Source organism: Odocoileus virginianus, chromosome 24 (genome assembly GCF_023699985.2).
Source record: "Odocoileus virginianus isolate 20LAN1187 ecotype Illinois chromosome 24, Ovbor_1.2, whole genome shotgun sequence".
Taxonomy (NCBI): Eukaryota; Metazoa; Chordata; class Mammalia; order Artiodactyla; family Cervidae; genus Odocoileus; species Odocoileus virginianus.
Genome location: NC_069697.1, coordinates 25,869,483 through 25,896,735, shown reverse-complemented (window position 1 = coordinate 25,896,735; position 27,253 = coordinate 25,869,483). Strand labels below are relative to the sequence as shown.

The 27,253-nt window shown below is 40.5% G+C and overlaps 1 protein-coding gene across 8 annotated transcripts in view; it reads left to right on the top strand.

Moving 5' to 3' along the window:
- Positions 1-27,253, top strand: part of SCN8A (sodium voltage-gated channel alpha subunit 8) — a 191,683-nt gene that overhangs the window by 123,328 nt on the left and 41,102 nt on the right. For 4 of the 8 annotated variants that reach the window (XM_070454391.1, XM_070454395.1, XM_070454390.1 and 1 more), the window contains exons 12-14: positions 5,103-5,498; positions 17,757-17,889; positions 22,716-22,954. In XM_070454391.1, the coding sequence (XP_070310492.1) occupies positions 5,103-5,498; positions 17,757-17,889; positions 22,716-22,954 (768 nt within the window). The remainder of the gene's footprint in view (positions 1-5,102; positions 5,499-17,756; positions 17,890-22,715; positions 22,955-27,253) is intronic. The other 4 variants (XM_070454396.1, XM_070454393.1, XM_070454397.1 and 1 more) reach the window with 1 other exon arrangement.

The following is a 27,253-nucleotide window of genomic DNA, read 5'->3' as shown; positions in this document are numbered from 1 at the left end:
GTCCATGGGGTCGCAAGGAGTTGGACACAACTGAGCAACTGAACTGAAATCACTCCAGAGCCAGGACTTACAGAAACATTTCTGTAGCCCAAAGCCTGTCTGAAATTATTCAAACTGTCCGATTTTAAACTTGTTCCAGTGTGCCTGCTCTGCTTCACCATCCCTATCTGAGGAAACCACAGCAAAGGCTCTGGGCCCGGCTTACCATACCTGATTAAAACAAAATCATAGGTACATTCCAAGACGCTTATAAGTCTTCTGGCCAGTCACATTGTTTAGAGAATTGCTTCTCAAATTATGTATAGGGAAGGCTCAGTTTCTATTTTTCCCAGTTCTTCATGAACTGATAGATACTCTTATAAAATATAATAACAGTAAATTTCTAGAGAAAAATATCCCATTCTTGGATGTTGTGAAAATGCCTAATTGCTATTAAAATTTCTAAATGCTTCTCTCAGCTTTTTACTGTCTCATTGCAAACCAGCAATGGATCATGTACTAGCAGTGATCTGTAAATCACACTTTAAGAGCTGGTTGAGGAGAATGAATCAGTGAGGGTGCCCAAACATATATGTGAGATGAGGAATAGCAAGCAGTAAGCTAGAGGAGGCACTGATCCCCTCTGTCAACCCAAGAGCATGAAGAAGGAAGTAAAAGAGTTGGCCATGTGTGTGCCTTATTAAAAATATATATGTTATTTATCTATTTTTGGTCATCTTGGGTCTTCGACACTACATGTGGGCTTGCTCTAGTTGCGATGAGCAGGGACTACGCTTCCTTGCAGTGGGCAGGCTTCTCATTGTGGTGGCTTCTCGTTGCAGAGCACAGGCTCTGGGGTGCACAGGCTCGGTAGTTAGTTGTGGCGCTCAGGCTGAGTTGCCCACAAAGAACTTTCACAGTGGAATCATTTTAAAAGAAGGTTAAGGCCTAAGCTCTGAGGCAAACATCTTATATAGTTAAAAGTTAATTTGAAATTTCTTTAGAGTCATAATTGGGCAAACTAATTATCTCAGGCTAGCAAGGAGGATTGTCTGAGGTCAGTTGTTTGTCAGGTTTTGTTCTCTTAGAGGCCTGGTCCTCAAACTGGGATTGCATGCTTTCAGGGCACTTGAAGATTTTTCAAGCACGGTTTTAAGGAACTTGATTTTCAGATCTTTAAGTTACATATTCTTATACCTAGGGTGAACCCTATGGTCTAAAGTCACACCATTTCTCCTTTTCCATTTTTCTTTTCACAGTCAGCCTTCTCCCACTTTACAAAAGGAAGGCATACCTCTCTATCATCCCAAATCCTGAAGACCTTTGGGGTGCCAGACAAAGGGACAGTTCAAAATATTAGTGTCTACAGAGTTTTCTTTAATCTGTTGTTGTTCAATCCCTCAGTCATGTCTGACTCTTTGCGACACCGTGGACTCCAGCATGCCAGACTCCCTTGTCCTTCACTATTTCCCAGAGTTTGCTCAGATTCATGTCCATTGAGTTGATGATGCTGTCTAACAATCTCATCCTCAGCCACCCCTTCTCCTGTTGCCTTCAACCTTTCTTCCCAGCATCAGAATCTTCCAGTGAGTCAGCTCTTCGCATCAGGTGACCAAAATATTGAAGCTTCAGCTTTAGCATCAGTCCTTCCAATGAATATTCTGGGTTGATTTCCATTAGGATTGATTGGTTTGATCTTGCAGTCCAAGGGACTTTCAAGAGTCTTCTCCAGCATCACAGTTCGAAAGCATCAATTCTTCGGTACTCAGCCTTCTTTATGGTCCAACTCTCACATCCCTGCATGACTACTGGAAAAAAAAAACATAGCTCTGGCTATATGAACCTTTATCAACAAAGTTATGTCTCTGGTTTTTAATATGCTGTCTGATTTGTCATAGCTTTCCTTCCAAGGAGCAAGCGTCTTTTAATTTCATAGCTACAATCACTGTCAGCAGTGGTTTTAGAGCCCAAGAAAATATAATCTGTCACTGTTTCCACTTTTTCCCCCGTCTCTTTGCAATAAAGTGATGGGGCTGGATACTATGATCTTAATTTTTTTAATGTTGAGTTTTAAGCTAGCTTTTTCACCCTTCTCTTTGATGCTCATCAAGAGACTCTTTAGTTCCTCTTTGTTTCTGCCATTAGAGTGGTATCATCTGCATAACTGTGGTTGTTGATATTTTCCTGGCAGTCTTGATTCTAGCTTGTGATTCATCCAGCCCAGCATTTCGTATGATATAGCCTGCATAGAAGTTAAATAATCAGAGTGACAAAATACATCCATGTCAGTATACAGCCTTGACAATATACTCCTTTCCCAATTTTGAAGTAGTCCATTGTTCCATGTCTGGTTCTAACTGTTGCTTCTTGACTTGCATACAGGTTTCTCAAGAGACAGGTAAGGAGGTCTGATTCCCATCTCTTTAAGAATTTTCCACAGTTTGTTGTGATCCACACAATCCAAGGCTTTAGCATAGTCTCTTAGTAAAGCAGAAGTAGGTGTTTTTCTGGAATTCTCTTGCTTTCTCTATGATCCAGCGAATGTTGGCAATTTGATCTCTGGTTCCTCTGCCTTTTCTAAACCCAGCTTGTACATCTGGAAGTTCTTGGCTCACATACTGTTGAAGTCTAGCTTGAAGGATTTTGTGCATAACCTTGCTAGCATGTGAAATAAGCATATACTTATACGGTAGTTTGAACATTCTTTGGCATTTCTTTAATCTGGGAAACTTAAATCCATTGTAAGGCTTTCTGAATTTACCTCCCTTACATACTTCTAATAAGAATGAAATATAGAATTATAATCAGGGGCATTCAGATGTTTTAAGTTCAGGAGCAGGATGGATGTCACTGGGATACATAGTCATACATTCATTTAAAATGAAAAATGAGGTCATACTTTTTCCAATAAAAATAAGTCTGATTGGGCCAATTGCTTTGATAATGGGAACTGGCTTTGCTAATTAGATCATATGGTGGGCATTTTTTAAATTAAATGGGCTAAATCTATGACTTTAAAGTTTTAATGAAAACATCTCTAAAGCATGCCGTAAGATCATTTTATTAAAAAATTAATGTTGGCATTGATGTATAGAAATTGACAATGCTTTGATTATTCCAACCTTTTCTGTTAGGTCAAGTAAAGTTCCTTTAAAAGAATAACCTCTGTAAGAGGCACTGATATAATTATTAGTAAATAATAAATAAAGCCTTTTTGATACCTTTAGAAATCAGGAAATGGAATATTCTAACAACTGGGTAACAAGTCCTTTGGCAGGTTTGGTGATTTTCAATTCTTTGCTTTCAACAATATTGAAAGAGGACTTGATTTAATTGTCAGCTGATAGATCATTAAGATAAATTTTGCTGATCGCTTACTATGTAATTTTGGCATATAACTTGGAAGAAGTTCAAAGAATTGAGTGACATTACTATAACAGTGTTCTTCTGTTCCAAGATACCATTTATATGAATAAGGTTCCTCAGCACTTAAAATCTAATCTTAGAAAGGGGAGCGGGGCTTCTGTTTAGCCATGTATGATTCTAATAATAAGTTATACTATCTACAGATATTTAAACGCCAAAACACCAATTGGGGGAAAGAAAAGCTCATTCATCTCATTGAGATACATTTTAATAAAAAAATTTTAAGCTTAATAATTACTTATAAAACATAGAATATTTGTGATCAGTTGTATTAATGAGAATTGTAATAAAAGCACAATCCAGGGGAATTTTTTTAATTTCTTGGAGGCTCATGGTCATGGGAAATTGGTTTTAAGTACAGTTTACACTTTATTGTTGCAGAAAAGTATTGAAAGGGGGTCAGTACAATGCATTGAAGCATAAAGATACACATTAGCACAAAATTCTCTAGGTAATGTGGAATGGAAGTATAAGCTGAAAGAGAAAAATGAAAATTTTCTAAGTGATAAATATGAGTTTGACTTGAAAATGTCAATTCTGGGAACTTAAAAATAGTTAAACTTCTGATGAAAAAAAAAGTTGAAAAAAATGGAGTAGAAGGGGACAGATACCATTTTCAGCAGAACTGAAAAACCACTGTTGGCATAGTTCTTAACCTGCATTGAAAGAGTAGTAAGTGGCTTCAGTTCAGTTCAGTTCAGTCGCTCAGTCGTGTCCAACTCTTTGCGACCCCATGAATTGCAGCATGCCAGGTCTCCTTGTCCATCACCAACTCCCAGAGTTTACTCAAACTCATGTCCATCAAGTCAGTGATGCCATCCAGCCATCTCATCCTCTGTGGTCCCCTTCTCCTCCTGCCCCCAATCCCTCCCAGCATCAGGGTCTTTTCCAATGAGTCAACTCTTCGCATGAGGTGGCCTAAGTATTGGAGTTTCAACTTCAGCATCAGTCCTTCCAATGAACACCCAGGACTGATCTCCTTTAGGATGGACTGGTTGGATCTCCTTGCAGTCCAAGGGACTCTCAAGAGTCTTCTCCAACACCACAGTTCAAGAGCATCAGTTCTTCAGCGCTCAGCTTTCTTTATAGTCCAACTCTCACATCCATACATGACCACTGGAAAAACCATAGCCTTGACTAGATGCACCTTTGTTGGCAAAGTAATGTCTCTGCTTTTTAATATGCTATCTAGGTTGGTCATAACTTTCCTTCCAAGGAGTAAGCGTCTTTTAATTTCATGGCTGCAATCACCATACTGGGCACTTCTAAATCTCTCCTTTTGCCAAGTGTGGCATAGAAGCTAACCTGGTAGATTAAAAGCACACTCCACGTGAGCTCATAGTAATGAAAAATCGACACCCAGTATCTATTTCCCAGTGGATTTGGTACGCAGAGCATGATAGAAAAACATGGTTTCAGTGTGTAGGTGAACAGCGCATAGAACTTGTGAATGGTTAACAGGTCAAAGACAGGTGTGCCTCAAGATTATGGGGCAAGGAGAAGTGAGTGATGATGGGTGTTGAACGGCAGTAGAAATTCAACATCCGAAAGTGCTTTCTGGAAGCACCTGTGTTGTGATTAGCAGGAATGCAAGGATGGGGCCAGACTGGGGAAGCTAACAGCCTTTGCTCGCCTTCTGTGGGTCCCTTCCCATCTCACCCTGCCTCTCTTGTCTCTCTCCCCTCCTGCCCCTTTAGTCACTGCTCAGCATTCCGGGCTCCCCATTCCTCTCCCGCCACAACAGCAGGAGCAGCATCTTCAGCTTCCGGGGGCCCGGGCGCTTCCGGGACCCGGGCTCGGAGAACGAGTTTGCGGACGACGAGCACAGCACGGTGGAGGAGAGCGAGGGCCGCCGGGACTCGCTCTTCATTCCCATCCGCGCGCGGGAGCGCCGCAGCAGCTACAGCGGCTACAGCGGCTACAGCCAGGGCAGCCGCTCGTCGCGCATCTTCCCCAGCCTGCGGCGCAGCGCCAAGCGCAACAGCACGGTGGACTGCAACGGCGTCGTGTCCCTCATCGGCGGCCCCGGCTCCCACATCAGCGGGCGTCTCCTGCCAGAGGTGAAAATAGATAAGGCAGCTACTGATGACAGTGTAAGGAATAAACCGGCAGACCGCGGCTAGGCACGGCAGTCTCTCCCGCTCCCTTCCTCTCTCCTCTCCTTTGCTCCGCCCATCCCACTCGGTCCCCTGTGCACTCCAGCTCCCGTCTGGACTCGCGTCTCGACCGCCTACCGCTTCTGTCTCCTCCCTCCTGATTTGTTTCTCTTTCTTTCTTCAGCCCTCCTCCTTCACTCACCCTCTTTTCCCTTGTACTTTATTCCTTGCTCCGTTCCCCATCCCCACCCCCACCTTCCTTTCTTGTTTCTGACTCTTGCCCTTCCCCCATCAACCCTTTATTTTATGGATGTTTCTTTCTCTCCTTCTTTGCACGTCTCTGTCTGCCTCTCTCCCCGACCCCACCCCCACCTGCTCTGACTGAATGCCTCTGGCCAGCGGATCCTGCCCAGATGGAATGAGAAGGGCCTCTGCCATCACCAATGACCAAGTCTATGCGGGTTTGAAACGACCATTGCTTCTCTCCCCCTACGTCCTGCCTCCTTGTAGGGAAACAGCTTGGAATTTAAAGCTCTTTTCTTATGTTGAAAAAAAAAAAAGTTCAAATATATCTTTGAACGATTTTCTTAATCTCCTCTACAAGAATGAGATGTGATTTTTCCAAAGAGGCATGTGCATGTGTGATGCTGAGCATAGGAAGTGGGCACTGGGAGAGCCAGGCAAAGAGAGGAAACTGGTGGGGAGCTGGACGTTTAATAAGGGGATTGAGATAAATCAAAGGAGGGGAAGGTAGGTGGTTGGGGCAAGAACACATGGTACATGGGGGAGGAAGGAACAGGGAAGTGAAAGATGAATTTTAAATGTAATCAAATGTCAGGCTCTGGAGAAGTGGCATATAATAGCGTCACTTCACAAAATCACTTGGCTCGGGGTTAGGTTAATGGCGCCCCTCTTTGGGAATAGCCATCTCTTAACATTTCTTTAGATTCTAAGCTGTTTATACCTTTTTTCTAGCTTTAAATTCTTATAACCTTAATGATCCTGATCCTTTCTACCTCTGATTCCTTAACTTTCCTCAGTCCCTCCTTAGCTGGTCTGAGCTTCTTAAGATAGCATGTCGGTCCGTTTTGTTGTAACACTTCAGTTCTCTAACACAGCATGAAGATAGCCGACCCTTTAATTAGCATGATGCATGTGTGGAGGAAAACTGGACAATCCAGGATGTAATTATTCAGCATGACCTGTTATTTAGCACTTTAGGACAGTTGTTGGACTATCCTAGGACAGTTGTTGACTGTCCTAAATTCAAAAGACAGTTAGGATGTTTGATGTTGTCCTTTCTCTTCCTACCCTTTTATTTAAAAGGAAAATATTTTCCCCCTTGCATTTAGGAGGTTCTTTACCAGCTACAGTTTGCTTTTATGTGCCTCATTTGTTCTAAGTGGAAATTCCGTAAGGCTGACAAAGTGGAGCTGATATTCCTGTTTTTGAGATGGGGAAACAGGTTCAGTGAATTTGTACTCCTTGGGGTTACACAACTCATCACTGAAAAACCTTTCAGAAACCTGAGTCTTCAATTTCTCAGTTAATTTAAATGTCTTCTCTACCTAGTCACATGACCATTGCTCTTCTTGAGAACTGTTTGTTTCAGATCAGGTGTAATAGGAATAATAATAATAACAAGTAGTGGTTCCAAAGTTCCCCCCGCTAAACCAGATAGTTGGCCAAAATATATGTTACGAATGACTAGCTTTACTTTAAATATAACTTTTGATTTTCACTAATTCTATGTCTAGATATAAATTTTGGGCTCCACAATTAGATAGAAAATTATATTCTCTGAAAAAATAAGAGACGAAATCAATGGAAAATGACAGGTAGATCAGCATGGACACTACAGTTGGGACAGTTCAAATGTTGAGAACCAAAGTAAAATTTTATATCCTACCAGTTTTTAAAAAATATTTAAGTCAAATAACATATCTTGCTTTTTCTTTGAAGAGAAAGTATTAGAAAAGGTGTCCAGGAAGAAGGAACTTGAAGTTCAGCTTAAAGGCAGATAAGCAGGTTTGCAGGTTTTGTTTTTGTTTTTGTTTTTAGCAGCTTCTGTTATATTATGTGGCAGAAAAGTGTGAGAGGCAGTTGAGCAGATGACTGTGGAATGTATAGCTGTCGGCACTGCCTTACCCTGTGGTCCATGGAACGCTACCTTTGGGGTTTTGGGGGGTCCTGCACGCTCAGCACCCTGTAAGCACTTAGAAGATTTCTTTGCAGTGGTCCTGAGTGATAATGCTGACAGACTTGAACATTCCCAAAGTCAGGAGATCAAATCCCAAAGTGGCAGGAAGAGGAGGAAGGCAGGGCTATATTATTCTCAAGGGCTTCATAACTAGGAAAAACTGTTTTGTTGGAAGCCATAAGGAAGCTCCTCCTAGTAGTTAATGGTGTGGGAAAATACCTAAGTTACAGGAATAAGCCAAAAAGACAGACCAAAACAAAAACAGAATGCATATCATTTGTGTGGTATATCATCTATGTAAAGGCAAACTGCATAGGGAAAAGGATGACTGACTACAAGTTAACAGTATTGGGAAGGGAAATTACTAGTGATTTTTTCTTCCTTTCTTACACTTTGTTGTTCTTTCTAGTTTGCTGCGGTGGACCTAATCCTTATAGCTACCATATATTGAGTTCTGACTACACTATGCTCAGCAGTTTATACATATGTTCTCATTTAACCTCCTCATTCAGTAGGTGGTTTTATCCAGTTAACAGAGATTTGGTAACTTGTAGAAATGGTACCAAGGTCTTTCTGATGCCAAGAGAACTTCCTGACTGCTTATTTTGGAAATAGGAAAACAGTCGTTTATCCTAGAAGGAATTAATATATTCATGATGTTACATGCAGCCCGGGCCAAATGAGCAATTATTATACCCTTTTGGGCTAGAAGATAGTGATTCTCACTGTCAAAACATTTTGGATATGTCTGCAGCTACGGATTAACTTGTCTTCGCCTAAACCATCAGAGTGCTTCCAGTTACGTACTCATGCTTTATGGACTGGTATAGGAGCTGTTGATGGTCCACGGTTGGTCTCACACAGCATGAATGCTTGAGCTTTCCCACATGTGTAGTTTTTATTTAGGCTTAAATAAAGAAATACAATATTCTTAATGAAAAAAAGACATCCAGACATCACCTCATTAGAATCTCATCAAAAATATTTCACATCTTCATTCATTATTCAGTTGTGGTTGAGTGGTGATGATTTCTTGATAGTTTGAGAATTTTTGCTTTTGCTTTTTGCTGAAACACAGGATACGTGTCTTCAGCTCTGAGCTGGAAAATCATTGCTCTTCACTTGTAAAGGAAGCGGGTGCTCCTGACTGTCCAAAACACACATGACTCAGAAGCCATGTTGCCGATGTAGAGGTATTATCTCATTTCATGCTCACAGCACCTGCCCTCTGAGTTAGATCCTACTACTGTGTGCGTTTTACAAGGAGGAGACCAAGGCTTAGAGAAATAGTCACTTGTCCAAGGTTGCACAGTAAGCACTGTAGTTAGGATTTGAATCCAAACAATCTAACTGCACGGCGTTAACCCCTAACCATTATACTATTTTAACTATGAAGCCTGAGTTCTTAATGATCCTGAAAAATTAGCATCTCTAAGCCCATATCCTTATCTGTAAAAAAAAGTGAGATAAAAGGACCTTTGTTAGACAGCTATTTGAAGATTAAATGTAATAACATTTATAAAATGTGAAGCATATTACTTGGCCCATTCTTGGTATTCAGAAATCCAATTTCTATTCCTTTCCATGTGCATTTTTGGTCTTTTTAACTGGAAAAGTAGACAGTGGGATTTCTGCTGAATTGCTTGACTTGGAGAAAGTCAGATTTCTTCTAAGATTCTAAAGATCCTTTGAGAAGGAGAGATTTTTGTACAGTTGTTTTGAAGTAGAATACATACCAGAAAAATTTTAGCAAGGCTTGAACTGGAGGTAAATGACTAGGTTCTGAGGCCCCTTCTAAAATGCTCTAAATTTTAGTCCCAGGAAAGGTGACTGGCTGATAAATTTCCAGTTATATATTTCCATGTGAAATCAGTTTAGAATCAATAACACGTTGAGATTCCTTGGGTAGATCTGTGGAAATGTCGTCAAAACCTGACATCGGCAGATGTGGTAGAATATCTCTTTGAGAAGGGCAGCTTCAATTTAGGAGGTTGGAAGTCAGTGGCTAAATGCATAATAAACTTTGCATTTGAGTTAAGAGAAATGGAACAAATTTGTACTGGGTTTAAAGTAATTAAGGTTCTCAGTTGCTTCCACTATTACTCCTTAGGGGCTGAATTTTTAAAAGGCAGAGGCTCCTGACTTTTAAAAGTTGTTAGTTTTCCTCCTCTCTCCCCAACAAAATGAAACAAAAATACACACCTTCATCTGCCTGCCGCCCCAAAATGACCTAAAAAAAAAATCAGGCAGAGGAGAAAATGAGTACGCTGCCTTTCCTTTGGTCCCTGGGTCTCAGCATGCTTGGAGGAAGACGCCTTTGCCGCCCCTCCCAGGTGATGAGGATTGGGCAGTTGAGCCAATAGCAGAGACATATCTCACTGAATCCCAAGCAGGTTCTAGATGGAAGGTGAGGATGAAGCTGCTGTACCTGGGAAAACGTCTGCTCCAGGTTTTCTTCACTTCAATTGGCCGTGGTCTGACATAAGAAACGACAACCTACATTACTGTTAGGAAAGTAAAATGGTGCAAATACTTAAAGATAGTTTGGCAACTCCTCCAAAAGGTAAACATAGAGTTACCATATGACCCAGAAATTCTACTCCTAGGTATATACCCAGGAGAATTTCAAACGTGTTCACACAAGAATTTATACTTAAGTATTATTAAAATCTTTATTCATAATAGCCAAAAAGTAGAAACAATTCAAGTACCTAATAGCTGATGAATGGAGAAACAAAATATGATACAATGGAATCCCTATAATGGAATCTCATTCAGCCAACATGAATTGATACATTCTACAGTATGAATAAACCTTGAAAAATTATGCTAGGTGAGAGGAGCTAGGCACATACCATATTATTCCATTTATGTGAAATGTCTGGAAAAGGCAGATCCATACAGACAGAAAGCAGATTGTTGGTTCCTAGAGGCTTGGTCAGAGAAGGCAATGGCAACCCACTCCAGTACTCTTGCCTGGAAAATCCCATGGATGGAGGAGCCTGGTAGGCTGCAGTCCATGGGGTCACTAAGAACGACTGAGCGACTTCGCTTTCACTTTTCACTTTCATGCATTGGAGAAGAGAACGGCAATCCACTCCAGTGTTCTTGCCTGGAGAATCCCAGGGACGGGGGAGCTTGGTGGGCTGCCATCTATGGGGTCACACAGAGTCAGACATGACTGAAGTGACTTAGCAGCAACAGCAGAGGCTGGGTAGAGGCAGGGGTTGGGATTGACTGCTGACAGGTGGTGGTCTTTGGTATGATGAAAATGTCCTGGTATTAAATAGTAGTAACAGCCTTGTGAATCCACCCGTGTGTGCTAAGTCTCCTCAGTCATGTTCAACTCTTTGCAACCCTATGAACTGTGGCCCACCAGGCTCCCCTATCCATGAGATTCTCCAGGCAATAATACTGGAGTGAATTGCCATGCCCTCCTCCAGGGAATCTTCCCAACCCAGGGATCAAACCCATATCTCTTATGTCTCCTGCATTGGCACCACCCTAGCACCACCTGGGAAGCCCATCTGCATTGTAAATATACTAAAAGCTACTGAGTCATATACTTTATAATGGTTCAAATAGTGAGTTTTATGTTATATACATTTTATCTCAATTTTTCTAATTGGAAAAAACAAACAAACAAAAGAAACCAGAAACACTGGCCAAGTATCTGGACTTTCAGTCCCAGCTTTCACAACCTCACCTAGGGAGGAGGGACTGCTGGAGCTGCCCACACATTTTGGTATATCCTATGTACCCTGATGTCAGTGGATTAAATTTTCCTAGTAGTAGAGATGCATTTTTCTCTGGATACCATCTTAGCTCCCAACTGGTGCTTAGCACTCTTAAGTAGTGCTCCTCATAGGCTTTTTCAGGTTATGTCATTTTAGGTAGTTAACAGTGATGAATATGTTTGCTCTGTCTCTCCATTGATCAGTCTGATCTGCTGAGTACTAAGAAATGCATACACAAATGGACAATGAACAGACTATATATAAAAATAGAATTTTCACCTGCAACCTGCCCAAGGTCTATTTACCTACAATAACGAATCTATTTGTCTACAATAAACAGGGGCCTCCCGGGTGGCACAGTGGTAAAGAATCTGCCTGCTGATGCAGGAGACACTGGTAGGATCCCTGGGTCAGGAAGATCCCCTGGAGGAGGAAATGGCAACCCACTTGAGTATTCTTGCCTGGAGAGTTCCATGGAGAAAGGAGTTGGAGGGCCACAGTCCACGAAGTCTCAAAGAGGCATACACGACACGCACTCTACAATAAATAACCAAGAAATCAGCCTGCTATAAATCAAACTTTCAGAAAGCCAGATTGCTGTCTCTAGTGACAGTCCAGGGAGCTAAACAGTAACTTCTGCAACAATCAGCCCAAAGCAGCCAGGGCTTGATTACTAGATTAATAACTGACAGCTTCCCTAATTTTTGTCCCTGTTTCCAATTTAGGACTGCCCAGAGAAAGCCAAATAGTCACCCCTAGCCAATCATGTAGGCTGCCCTGCTGCTTCTTAGCTTGCCTGCAGCTTCCCACCAGCAGCCTTGAATCAGGCTTACCTAAAGCCTTTTGGTTTTTTCCTACTCCTATTCAAGACTTTGCTACCCCTCTGCCTGCCTTTGAATTTCTGCCAAAATGTGCATGATATGACTTGACTCCCTCACTACATCAAACGCAGAATAAATAGCCTTTGATTTTCTTACTTAGTTGATCTTTATTTCCGCAATACAGATAACATCTTCTACAAATTTATGCACTCTGCATTCCATCTTCCTTCTCAAAGGAATTCCACTGCATAATCAGTATTTCTGTAGCGCACTGGGTAATTGGCAGCCAAGAATTACCAAAGATGTAGGTAAAAGGGAGGTGGAGGAGGCACTCTCTGGTCAGTTGAGAATTGTTCCAGAAACTCCTCTTTACCATAAGACCATCCCAAAAAGTATCCTCATGCCTCTTTCTAGTCAAGCTCTCTTCCCCCAAACCACCATTTCTGATTTGTATCATCATAGGTTAGTTTTCTTCCGTTTTTGCAGGCTCATATACAAATACAGTATGTAGCTTTTATTTGGCTTGTTTCACTCAACAGAATGTTTGGATGTACATTCATGTTGTTTTGTGTATCAGTAGTTCATTCTTTGTTATTGATGAGTGGTATTTTATTGTATAAATATACCCCAATTTGTTTATCCATTTTCCTATTGTTGGACATTCAGATTATTTCCAGTTTGTGGTAGTATGGCTTCCTGAGAGCATTTTTATACAGCTCTTTTTGTAGATAAGTGTTTTTGTTTATATTGAATAAATACCTCAGAATGAAATTCCTGGATCATATGGTAAATATACGTTTAACTTTATTTATATAAAAAACTACCAAACAAGTATTCCAAAATAGGTACCATTTTTTGTACTTCCACCAACAATGTGTTACGAGTTCCAGTTGCTCCATATTCCTAGCCCATAATTAGTGTTGATTTTAGAATTTTAGTGGATATGAAATGTTATTATGATTTTTAAATTTATTTATTTATTTTTGGCTGTGCTGGGTCTTTGTTGCTGCACGCAGGCTTTCTCTAATTGTGACGAGTGGTGGTTTCTCTCGTTGCAGTGACGGGCTCTAGGCGTGTTGGATTGAGTAGTTGTGTCACATGGGCTCAGTAGTTGCAGCTCATAGGCTTAGCTGTCCTGCAGCATGTGGGATCTTCCCGGACCAGGGATTGAACCCTGCATTAGCAGGCAGATTCTTAATCACTGTACCACCAGGGAAGTCCCTTTTTAAAAATTTATTCATTTGTTTATTATTATTTTAATTTACATTTCTTTGATGAAAATGATGAGGTTATCTCTTTATATGTTTATTGGCTTCACATTTATCTTTTCTTGTTAATTATTTATTCACATCTTTTGCCCGTTTTCAATTACACTGTTTATCTTTTATGGATTTTTTTAGTTTTTTTTGGTTTGTTTTTAAGTTTTGCCTTGTTTTTTTACTAAAGTCCAGAAATTTCCATATGACGAGTACATCTGCAAGTCCTTTATTAGGTAGGTAAATTTTTAATTTTAATGAAGTGCAGTGTATCAGTTGGTTTTCTTCCACAATGTTTTTTTTTGCATCCTATCCAAAAAAATCTTTGCTGATCCCCAAGATCATGAAGATGTTTTTCTTTTATAAGCTTTATGGTTCTGAGTTTTACATTTAGGTCTTTGATTCAACTCGAATTAATTTCAAATTACTATTGATACTATTGTAAAAGGTATAATTAAAGCTTTTATTTTCAATTATTTGTTTCCAGAATATAGAAATACAGTTGATTTTTGCATATTAACCTTATAGCTCATGACGTTAATAAATTAGTGTATTGGTTCTGTTAGCCTTGGAGGGTTTTTTGTTTTAGGGTTTGGTTTTGGGGTTTGTTTGTTTGTTTGTTAAATTCCATAGTTTTTCCTACATGCACCATATTTTCTGTGAATAGCAGCAACTGCAGTCTTTATGCTTTTAATTTATTTTTCTTGCTTTATTGCACTAGCTAAGACTTTAGATACAAAATTGAATGGAATTGATAAAAGCATACATCCTTCCTTTTTTCCAGTGTTAGAGGAAAAGGATTTAATGTTTCACTGAGATGTGTAATGTTGGCTATAGATTTCATAAATGTTCTTTGTCAGATTGGAACTGCTGCATTGTTATTCATGGCTTGCTAAGAAATTTTATTTTTATGCAGAAGTGTTGAATTTTGTTAAGTGTTCTTTTTTCTGCATCAGTAAGATGATCATATGGTTTTTCTCCTTTATTCTGTTAATGTGATGAATAACACTGACTTTTTTCCTAGTATTAAATTAACTTTGCTTTCCTGGAATAAGCCCTGATGGTCATTATATAGGATCCTTTGTATTGTTGGATTCTATTTATTCATATTTGTTAAGAATTTCACATTTCTGTTTATGGGAGATTTTCATCTCTAATTTTCTTTTCTTGTAATATTCTTGTCAGATTTAATATTCAGGGTTATGTTAGCTTTATAAAACAAGTTGACAAGCATTCTTTTAACCTTTGTTTTCTGAAAGAATTTGTGTAAAATTGGTATTATTTCTTCCATCTGTAACATTTGATGGAATTCAATTATGGAGGCCTGTCTGGGTCTAGAGCTCTCTTAGTGATAAGATTTTTTTATTATTATTTTGTAAATTAATATGGGCTATTTAGATTTTCTATTTCTTCTATGTCAGTTTTTATAAGTTGTGTTTGGATATGTTTGTCCATTTCATTTAAGATGAAACAGCATAAAACTGTTTATAATGTATCCTTTTTATTTTAATAATTCCTATAGGATTTGTAGTAATATCTGATTTTTTCATTCCTAAAAATTATAATTTGCATTTTCTCTATTTTTTTCTTGATCAGCCAGGGGAATTATCAGTTTTATTAATCTTTTTAAAGAACCAATATTTGACCTTTTTTAAAATTGTATGTTGTTTGTCCATTTACCAATTCATTGATTTCCATTCTTACTGTTATTTCCTTTCATCTACTAACCTAGATGAAAGGTAAATAAGATGAAACCCTACTTAACCTAGGGTTTAATTTGATCTTCTTTTACTAGTTTCTTAAAGTATAAGCTTAGAGCATGGGTTTTATATCTTTTTTATTTTTTAATATAAACATTTAAAGCTGAAAATTTTTCTCTTAACAGTTTCATTAGCTTTATCCCATAAATCTCATAAATCATCAGTTAAAATATTTTTTTAGTTTCCCTGTGATCATCTTTTTGATTCATGGATCTTTAGAAGACTGTTGTTTAATTTGCAAATATGTGGGAATTTTCTGGATATCTTATTTTTACCAAGATTTTTGGTGGAGCTATTTATTTGGATCTATGCTAAATACTCCTGCCTTTGTAACAAAGTAATTAATGAATTTCTCTTTTGACCCTCTAAAGTTTCCTAAATATGGGCTTTGAGATATTCATTTCTTGGCATCTTTCATCTGTTTCTTTTTTGAAACTTAAGTGATATACAGTATGTATTATAGTTCTATAACACATTATGGATTATGGGACAAATTTTAATATTTCAAAGTTGTCTCCACATAGTCTTGCTGTAGTTTACTTTTATTTTACATAGAAAGATATAAATAATACTTGTCCCATCTTAATATTAAGTTTGGGGATTAATTTTTCTTTAATTTTTGTGGATATTTTTAACCCAAGCTAAAAATTGTTTTCTTTTGGATAGGTATCAACAAATGATAACCTAATAATTTGACCAGGTCTTTTTAGATAGCATTTTCATTAAGTTTGTTTTTTAGAGTTGGTGTTATTAAAGTCTGAAGAATTTATGTATTCTTATATCCAGTGTGCCCAGAAAACAGTAAGGTGTATTAGTACCAAAGCCATATTAAGTGCAATTTCATCATCTTTGATGAACCAGCCAGTCCACTAGGTATTACAGCACCTTGGAGGTCAGCATTATGAAATCTATCTACTGTAGGTTTGCACAAGGGCAGGTCAGTAAAAATTTAGAGTCAATAGATGTTAGAAATAAGAATGTCCATTGTATTGGGACTTTCTATGTTCATTTTTAGATGATTATCACTCTTAAAATGTAGTAGTTTAATCTCATTTATTAAGTGTCATGAATATCAGGCTGGGAATTGCAGCAAAAAGTGATTTCTCAAAGAAATATACATTATCATGAACTGAGGTAATATTTAACAAGTCATTCTTACAAATGCAGATGTTTGAATAGTATTGCATATAGGAATTCCCAGGGAAACTAGTTCTTTTTCTTTTGCATTTCTTCTGTAGCTCTGCCAAACAAACAAAGTAGAACAAATAAAACCCCAAGGTGAACCAAATCTCTGAATCTGAAACTGTCTGATAAAATACTACAATGGGATAAAGATAAATTATAGTCTGCCAGGAGCTCTCTTCAGTATGGTTCTTCTAAATATATATAAGAATAAAAAGACTTTCTGATGTAGCTCTCCAAAGACACTTGTTTTCTTTTCAGAACACTCTGGCACTGACTAGACAAATAAGTCTCTACCTTCATACAAACATATGTCTTCCCTGTCCTGTGAGGGACGGTGACTGTCTCTGCCCTCTTAACCTTCACATGGAAGGAGCCTGCAAGTTTATATGGATGACATGTTACAGTGGACAACATGGCTACTAGAAAGTTGGGTTTTAAGCCACCCTATTAAGCCTAATCTGATGTAGAATATTCACATTGGCACAAAGAACAGAAGCGAGAGACGTTAAGAAACCCTTTGCTGTAATCTACCATACCAGCATTGCCCAGGGTGGAGGGTGTGGAAAATACTTTAACAATCTGATGGTATTTTCTGCCCTTTTTATTTGGTTGGGAATTTGAACATTGCAGGTTAACTCATAAAATAAAAATGTAAAAAGGCAAGGTACACCTATATGAGGCAATGTCTTTCATTAAGATAGCAAAACCTACCATACTTGTTTATGGTGGCTTGGAGGATATTTGGGGTAGACCTTCAACTTGCTAATGTTCCGTGAGGCCCAGGTTTGACATTTGAAAGTGGCAGTCTGGTAGAGTGATGGTGTTCCTATACAAGGAGGAGACAGTATCTGTAATATTCAGTGTGCTCAGGGACTTGGCCCTTCTTGAAATTTCCAGTACAGGTGAATTTGACTTATTTTATCACATGGTCCAATTCTATCCAAATGCTGTTGATAAGAGACGAGGACAGGAAAACCTCAGGGTCTACTTCTGATGGCATTGCCCCAGGGAATCTGGTCTTCCTACTCCATGCTTAGATTGAGCAGCTCTTGGATTCATTGTAGGTTTTGTATACATCTAAACAACTTGGTCTTGTCATCTCTGAAACTAAGGATGACCCATGGCCAATTTGTTTCATTCTACCTCTTGAAGTAAATAGGACTGTAGGATTAGAATAAAAAGATCTAATGAAGAGCATATGTTCTTGTTCCTCTGGACTATGTCCAGTAAGTCATAACCTTAACATTTATAAGACTTCACTCACCCAACTTCCTGTTTGTTTGTTTGTTTTTTCAGGCTACAACTGAGGTGGAAATTAAGAAGAAAGGTCCTGGATCTCTCTTAGTTTCTATGGACCAACTGGCTTCCTATGGACGAAAGGACAGGATCAACAGTATATTGAGCGTTGTTACAAATACACTGGTAGAAGGTGTGTGCCCTGTGATGTTGGTCCAAGCTGCTGGGATATAAATATGTACTGTGCATAATATGAATATAGTCCCTTGGTCTGAGTTTTGCTTGCAAAAACTGTCTCTGAGCTTTAGGGAATAGAGTCTGTTGGTTATAGAAGCCAGCATCCCAAATCTGCATGCAGAGAATCCAGTGAGGACTTCAAAGCTGTGCACAGATAGGTAAGAAGTACAGAGGAACAACGTAGAGTGAGCCAGAGAATCTTGGCTCTGTAATCATCACAGGTGAGGAACAGGTGAGATGATGTGAGACAGAGAGGAGCGCAGACAGAAGAATTGTCATGACATAAAATGACGGAACCCTCTCATGCCCCCGACCACCAGACGTACCTTCCCCTTTTCCTTTTTAGCTACTTACAAAGCTTTTGGTTTTCCCTTAAGGACAAATACACTGTGCATTTTGATTATACCTAATTCTGCCTGTCTTTAAACACCCCCACATATCCATAAATACACCGGGCATGTGAACAGGTAAGCCGAAATCCCTCTTACGTTGGCACCCGGTGCCCTGGGGAAGAGCGGCCGCTGTTGAACCGTAGCGTGTCTGCAGCAGCGTGGCTGTCAGAGCCTAGACTCCGTGTCAGGGGCTCCTCCACACCACAGCCTGACTTGCTGAGGGGCAACTGAGCATTTCCCATTACCCCGAAGCCCCCCAGCCCAGGTCCACTTTCAGTCCCATCTGTAATGCCAGATGGTGGTCTGTATGCCAGGCTCTTCTGGATTTCTTTGGTGGTAGAGTCAGTGACTGGATTTTTTTCTCACAGGATTCTGGTTGACTCCAAATGCTGCTTCTTCATTTGATTCATGTTAATTTAGCTGATTTGTCACATGATAGACCCACACTGTTCCTGACTGCAGTTCTTCAGAGTCCACACTCCCAGGCTACGCCATAATACTTAGAGTCCCTGAGATAAGGAGACTCAAATTATTCTGGTGTTCCTGGAACTTTTTTCTTTTTTTTTTTTAGTCATTTAAGCGAAATACCACTTCTGGTCTGTGAGTGTTTGGGGGAGGGTATGTGGGCAGGTGTGGGTGCGGGTGTATTGGGCAGGGGCAAGCATTTGTGGTGCAAGGAGAATCCCTGGAAACGAACCTCAAGCTCCCCTGGACCGCTCACATCTGCACACGTAGGCAAGGAGTTAGACTGAACCTAGACTGGTCTTGAGAGTGTATCAAGTAAAAGGAAGGCCGAACTGCTTTCAGCTCCTGATTTCTTTAATTCTCATTGAGGTCATTGTCTAATAGAACATCTTTAAACTTTACACTTTGAGATAACAGGTAAATAATTGCAAATCATAAGAATTCCAAGATAAGATATATTATTAACAGCTTGGCTAATTTTATTCTTCATTTGGAGAGCAAGACAAGGTTTCTCTGACTATCTATGGCAGTTGAGAAGGAAAAGCTAACAGCCTCCACCAGGCATATTTTATTCCTGATAAAAACATCAGAGCAGGAGAACTATCCATGCATTACAACAATGATGTATTGATTACCTCAGAGGCCTAGCACAGGGTGGTGGCAAAAGCTGATGCTCGAAAGATGTATACTGAACCGAATTTTGTTGTGCTTGAAACTGGGCAGGAGTACTGGGGCTGCAGGAGTCCTTTTGGGGGCCTTAGTCCCTGTGCTGCCTTTCCCTCCGATCCCCTCTCCTAGTATTTGATTTTCTTTGCTAAAGCTGATGAGACTGAGCTGCTGTAAGCAAAGAACAGTGGTTGGCTGGAGCTAAACACTGTGAGAAAGAGTTAATGGACATTAAGAAAGATCCATTCCTATTTAACCACCGCTCCCTCTGTATTTCATGATTGCTGCAACAAGGAAAGCCAGCACTGAATGAATAATTGTTTCTTCTTTTCAGGCCTTCAGTTAGGAAACTGACATCATTTTAGCACAAAGAAGCAGACCTCTTATCTAATGGTTTAGAAACCACAGTGGAGAATTCCAGAATACTGTAAATAATGGGATAATCCTGCCTGCTCTGTCTCCCCCCATCCTATTGCAAACACCAGGATCCAGTAAACTCAGTGGAATTCACTGTCAGCAGAACCATAACTTTGGGGATATTTCAGAGGACAAGGCATGGGATAGCGGCAGAGAGTGATGCAGTCTTACTTCTCAAAGCAGTAGAGCTGCGGGAGAGAGTTGAAGTAAGAATGAGGAAGTGACGGTGCTTAGCATTGTTGATTCTCAGGTTAAGCAGCTTCAAAAGTGTCAGTGCAGTTGCTTACCTGGTATCTGCCTTTCCAACCATGGCTGTCAGCTCTGTGAGGGTGGCGACTCTTGTTCACCAGATGTATTCCTAGTGCCTGGCCCATTGTTGAAGTGAGCTGGGAGAGGCCCTTGCCTCCAGAAACCTCCTGGTCTGCTGAGGCTGCCATCTTAGAGGAATCCTGAGGCCTCTCTCTGTAAGCAGTCCCCAGTGCCCTCAAGGTTGAGAAGACTATAATCACCTCTCTGAAAATGTTCAGGAACAAACTAAGAGAAGCTCCACAAACTTTTGGATATCTCCCCCCATAGGTTAACACATTTCCCCAGACCACATTCTTCTACTGTTCCAGGCATGTGGGGCCAATAATAGTTTGCAGAGTTGCGATTCACTTCATAAACCTCTGTATTCACTTAGTCGGTCTTTTCTAGCTCCTAGAGCTCCACAGCTTTACTTAGTCTCTGTGAAACAGAAAAGATTATCCTGAGGATCTTCCCATCTCTATAAACCGGGGCGGGGGGTGGGGGGGGGAGGATATGCCTAGTATCCCCTTCCGGTGCCCCACAGTGTAGGGAAACCACCCCCCACCCTTTGCTGTCTGGGGAGGACTTGGAGCCTAGTTCATTGTAAAACATTACAATTGTATCAACTGTTAGAAACGTGAATAGTCACCACTTCAACCTCCACGTGCCCATGATCAGCAGACATTTGGAGAAAGGGGGAGATTAAAAAAAGGAACGGAACCAAATTTCCAAATATGTGCTATAAGAATTTATGGAAATAAGAGAACCTTTTCAATTTTCTTTTTTGGGAGAAAACTAAATTTACCTTGGGAAGGGAGGGAGTTCTGTGAGGAAGAAGCCAAAGCAAATTTTCTTCACAGACTTCCTTTCCCACGCAGACTCCCACGTGGCGCTTACTGTGGCCCTTAAATCTGAAAAACCAAGGCAACCTATTTTCTTAGCAACCAGGGAGCCAATCAAAAGCCCAACCAAAGCACCCCATCTAAAATAAAGCCATCACCATGGGCACCATCCAGCTGGTTGAAAATGGGGGAAGTAGATTCATACAAAGCAGCCATCTTGTTCTTGGTGAAATGTTGGGAAATTTTTTTCTATTCCCCAAATGATTTGATTTCATTAATGGATTTGAGTAGGTCTAGGGCAGTAGGAGACACAGTTGTATCCAACCCCACAAAACCAAGACTTGGCCTTTAAGGGTTGTCATGCTGCCAAGTTTTCAGAGTTATACGTCTTAAAGAACATCCTTCCAGATCAAGGTTCTTGAACTTTAGTGATGCTATCTATTATATTTTATGTTTAATTTGAAGGGATCTCACACCTAGGTTGTTGTAGCGGAATGGCTTACTGTGTTTGATCATCCTTTCCCATCTTCGCTTTGTAAAACTACCTTTGAGCTCATTGCATCCAGGGATTCTCAGTCTGGTTTTATCAGAGTCCTAGGATCCTGAGGCAGTACCTCAGGGAAGAAAGACTTGGATTACACTGGACTCCGGGCTCCTCTTCGTGCCTCAGCTAGAGCAGCTCCTGGTTTGTCTGTTTTATGTATTGGAAGTCAAATAAGAACTTGTTTGAAAAAACGGGTTCTGCTTTTAAAAGAGTAACAGACTAAAGAGACAGAGAGGAGAAAACAAAAGAGAGTAAGAAAAAGGAAAAAAGAAAGAGCTCAAGGGAAGAGGAAGGAGATAGAGAAGGGAAGGGTGAGAGTGGCAGTGGGTAAAAGGGAAGAGAAAGAGAGAGAGAGGAGAGATGACAAAGAGGAAGGAAGGAGCAGAGAGGAACGGACATGGTTTCTGCTCCTGACAGCACTGAGAACTCTCGAATCCGCAAGAGCAGAAGAGAGAGCCACATGGTGGCTTGATTGACGATGCAGATTCTGCTGTAAAGAAAATGTATAACAGTAGCAAAGACTTCCATAGTACTTGCTATACACTAGGGCGTTCTGAGGCACTTTATATGTATTTAAGCTCATTTAATTCCCACAGAAGATTGAAATAACTTACTCAGCAATTGTCTGAGCTGATTGTGCCCAAATATGTCTGGCTTCAGAGTGTTCTGCTTCTCTGATAATAGTGTAATGATACAATGTGTATCCACCATTTATGGAGTTACCTTATGGCAGGCCCTGTGCTGTCTGTTGTCAACCGCTTAGTGCGTAAGCGATGGAGGAAAATTAAGAACTCCTTTAGTCCTTTAGCCTAGATGTCAGTGCCCTTTGAGATGAGGCAGCAGAGGCGCAGAGAAGTCAGCGCTTCCTCGCCTGAGATCGTACAGTTGTGCACGTTAAAGCCAGTTGAACCAGGGCTGCCATGCTCCCCAAACGGGTGTGTTGAGTTTTATTTATAACTAGCTCATTGTTAACAGGACGTGACCTGGCGCTGATCAGCCTCCTTTTTGCCTTCAAGAGAAGGTAAACTGAGGGAAAGTCTCAGGATAGTCAGCACTCCCCGGCCACCTTCCTTCTCATGTCAATAACAGCGAGACAGACCAGCCAAGCCTAACCCTTTCGTTTCCTTCCCAAGACTGAGGGGCTCCCTTTGTTCTTGACTCACTACAGAGCTGGAAGAGTCTCAGAGGAAGTGCCCCCCATGCTGGTATAAATTTGCCAACACTTTTCTCATCTGGGAGTGTCACCCCTACTGGATAAAGCTGAAGGAGATTGTGAACCTGATTGTCATGGACCCTTTTGTGGACCTGGCCATCACCATCTGCATCGTCCTGAACACCCTGTTTATGGCAATGGAACACCACCCTATGACGCCACAGTTTGAACACGTCTTGGCTGTAGGAAATCTGGTAAGATGGAGCACAGCCTTCGGATTGCACCATCTGAACAGGTTTTGCCTGTGGGTAATATTTTTTTTCTGATCCTGAGAGCTGGAGTTTAGTCAAAAAGAAAGTAATAGTTAATTGGAAGACAAATGCTCCCACATATGCCACAGCCCCAGCCGCTTCTGCTAGCTGTTGTGATCCCTTGGCTGTTTTCTCTTTCTGCAGAACTTTGAAGACGTCATTTAGGAGCTCTTGGCAGGCATCCAACCCCGGTGACAGGATGGGAGGCATGGTGCAGTGGGTTGGTTTCAGCAACCTCAGCCAAGGACTTGTGGATGTCTTTCTGTTTCTGCTTCTCACTTTAATTCTGTATGACTCCAGCAAATCACTACCCCTTTCACCTTCAGTAACAACCACTGCAAAATAGGGGAGGTCTTTTAGTATGTTACATGTAATGATAAATTTTCCCACACTGTCATATCTTCATTATTGATACGGGGACTATCTACAGGAAATTTTAAATTCTATGCTGGTCTCCCCACCCAGTCCAACTTCTGAGCTATCATCCAGTTTCTAACCATTAGTTGATCTGTGCCAAATTTATTTTAATGTTGGCTCAAGTCATAAATTTAATTTATATTATTTAGATGATAAGTATGCAGTTTAAAAAAGAAATAGATTATACAGTGTATCCAGAAGTCAAGTAGTTGTGATTTGGGGACTATCTTCTTTAGTAGAAAAATCAGGAGTTGATTAAATTTTGATAGTAAAAAATTAGTTGGAAAGAATCCTGTAGGTCATCTGGCCTCATTATTCCTTAGAAATTGCACCATGGGCATACCATTCTAGTTGTTACCATGTAATTTTGCATGATCACTGCCTGGTAATTGTTCCTCTCTCTCCCCCTCTCTCTCTTTCTCTCATACACACACAGAGTTTCTACCTTAAGTCTTAATACTCTACCAGTGTGTAATAATAGTGATATCATTTTGACTTCTAATTCCGAAAACATACATGGCAAAAGGGATCTCTTATCTGGTTAGTTGTCATAGCTGATTGTATTCTCTAGTATATATCCAATATGCTGCTGTAATCTTTCCAATCTCCATGTCTGAGTCAGTGATGCACTTTCAACCCACAACCATGTTAGGCAGTTAAATGAAATACCTGTAGTCTTGAAGCAGGACACCTCCATAGACTATTCAGGAGATCTATTAACCTGCTCTGAAAGGTGCCTGAGGGTCAGCTCGCTGTGTGGTTGACTGACCTCTGGGGCTTGGCCGTCAAGCAGCATTTTTGAGCCAATCAACAGCATCATGTAGATACACTCTTTATGTTATTGCCCAATGGTTATGTAATGAGAAATACTACTTGATCAACTTTGTTGTTGATAGTGATAGTATATTTTCTATAGTTTTTTTTTTTTTCTCTAAAGTCTTTACTTGCTTTTGGCAGAATCAGTCCTTGATTTTTACTGCCATACTGCCAACAGAATTGCCTGAGACTGGGCCAGCAAATAACATCATTTTTTCCTTCTCGAAAACCTAGAAATTTAGGGTCACACAGAAATTAAGAGTTGTGAGCATTCAGACAACTTTGCTCAGAATCATCAGTGAAAGAAAGGGAGAGAGGAGAAGGTCAGCAGCTGATGTTCAGGGAGCCAAGCCAACCAGTCCAAGCTCTAAAATGGGAAAGCACTCCAGGGGCAGAGTCTTCAAGGGAGAAGTAATGTATGAGGAGCAGTGGGGCCAGAGAGCAATGAATGGCCCAGGATACTCTGGACGCAGGGGGAGGGAGAGATAGCAGGAAGGGTACCCAGACTGGGGGCATTGGGTAACCGAGGAGGAAATGGGGATGACTGAGCAAGGAACAGGGTGGAGTTTAAAATCAAGAGCTGTGTTTTGGACACATTCAGTCGGTTCAGTCACTCATTCGTGTCCCAACTCTTTGTGACCCCATGAACTACAGCACGCCAGGCCTCCCTGTCCATCACCAACTCCCAGAGTCTACCCAAACTCATGTCCACTGAGTCGCTGATGCCATCCAACCATCTCATCCTCTGTCATCCCCTTCTTCTCCTGCCCCCAATCCCTCCCAGCATCAGGGTCTTTTCAAATGAGTCAGCTCTTCACATCAGGTGGCCAAAGTATTGGGAGTTTCAGCTTCAACACCAGTTCTTCCAATGAACACTCAGGACTGATCTCCTTTAGGATGGACTGGTTGGATCTCCTTGCAGTCCAAGGAACTCTCAAGAGTCTTCTCCAACACCACAGTTCAAAAGCATCAGTTCTTTGGTGCTCAGCTTTCTTTATAGTCCAACTCTCACATCTATACATGACTACTGGAAAAACCATAGCCTTAACTAGACGGACCTTTGTTGACAAAGTACTGTCCCTGCTTTTTAATATGCTGTCTAGGTTGGTCATAACTTTCCTTCCAAGGAGTAAGCATCTTTTAATTTCATGGCTGCAGTCACCATCTGCAGTGATTTTGGAGCCCAGAAAAAGAAAGTCAGCCACTGTTTCTACTGTTTCCCCATCTATTTGCCATGAAGTGATGGGACTGGATGCCATGATTTTAGTTTTCTGAATGTTGAGCTTTAAGCCAACTTTTTCACTCTCCTCTTTCACTTTCTCATCAAGAGGCTCTTTAGTTTTTCTTCACTTTCTTCCATAAGAGTTGTGTCATCTGCATATCTGAGGTTATTGATATTTCTCCCAGCAATCTTGATTCCAGCTTCTGCTTCTTCCAGCCCAGCGTTTCTCATGGTGTACTCTGCATAGAAGTTAAATAAGCAGGGTAACAATATGTACCCTTGAGTCGTACATACTCCTTTTCCTATTTGGAACCAGTCTGTTGTTCCATGTCCATTTCTAACTGTTGCTTCCTGACCTGCATACAGGTTTCTCAAGAGGCAGGTCAGGTGGTCTGGTATTCCCATCTCTTTCAGAATTTTCCACAGTTTATTGTGATCCACACAGTCAAAGGCTTTGGCTAGTCAATAAAGCAGAAGTAGATGTTTTTCTGGAACTCTCTTGCTTTTTCGATGATCCAGCGGATGTTGACAATTTGATCTCTGGTTCCTCTGCCTTTTCTAAAACCAGCTTGAACATCTGGAAGTTCACAGTTCACATATTGCTAAAGCCTGGCTTGGAGAATTTTGAGCATTACTTTACTAGTTTGGACATATTAGCTGTGAATAAGCCATTGATTTCTGCCCAGAAATGTTTTGCATCTATAAAATGAGAGTAATACCACGTCATCAGTATTTGAGAGGATAAAACGAGAACCCGTACAGAAATTTTGGAAATAGTGAAAAGTACTCTTCATACTTAGGAACTGTGTAAGTGTAGTTCAGTAGGAGAATTTTCAAAGACTTGGAGATGTGGATACAGCCTTTGACTGAACCTGAGAGTAAGAGAACAACAACCAAAAAAAGATGGATGAACTAGCTCATGAAATAGACTAGGACCTTCTCCTGTGGTTGGACAGAGAGGCTTTTTCCACAGCTGGGACAGTGAATTGGGTTGTGTTTGTACATGGATGTACACTGTTGTGTTTGTCCTTGGATGTTTTTGAGGGAAGATGAGAGCATCAGTCTATAAATTAGCAATCCCTGTCTCTTCTAGCCTCTCCCTAAGAAAAACTGTTCGTAGTAGGAGGAAGCATAAAGATAATTCCATCCAGCCCCTGTGTTTATAGAGGGAATTGAAGCCAGGGAGGCTACGTGACTTTTGTATTGTTTAGTAGGTAAATGTAATCGTTCTTTTCCTGCCTTTTTGTTGTTGTTTTGGTAACCATTTGAACACAATAGTGAGTTTATAAGGTTGCTTTTTAAACAACCTCAGTCTTCCAGAAAAGTTTCAAGTGCAGTGTAAAAAACTACCTTTTGAGAGTAAGTTGCTGATGTAGCCTGTCACCCCGGAATACTGTAATGTGTGGTTTTTAAAAATTATTTATTTATTTTTATTTATCTGTCATGTATCTGGCTGAGCCAGGTCTTAGTTGCAGCACCCAAGATTGTCCGTCTGTGTTGCTGTGTGCAGGATCTTTTTTTTTTCTCTTCAGTTGAGGCATGTAGAGTCTGGTTCCCTGACCAGGGGTCAAACCTGGGCCCCTTGCACTGGGAGCAGAGAGTCTTAGCCACTGGACTACTGGGGAAGTCCTTGTAGTGTACATTTTTATAAACAAGTACATTCTCCTACAGAACCATGATATAACTGCCAAAATCAGGAAATCACCATGTATATTACCATCAAATTCTCAGGCCCATTCAGATTTTGCTGGTAAGCCCAATAATGTCTTTATACCAAAAAAATGACA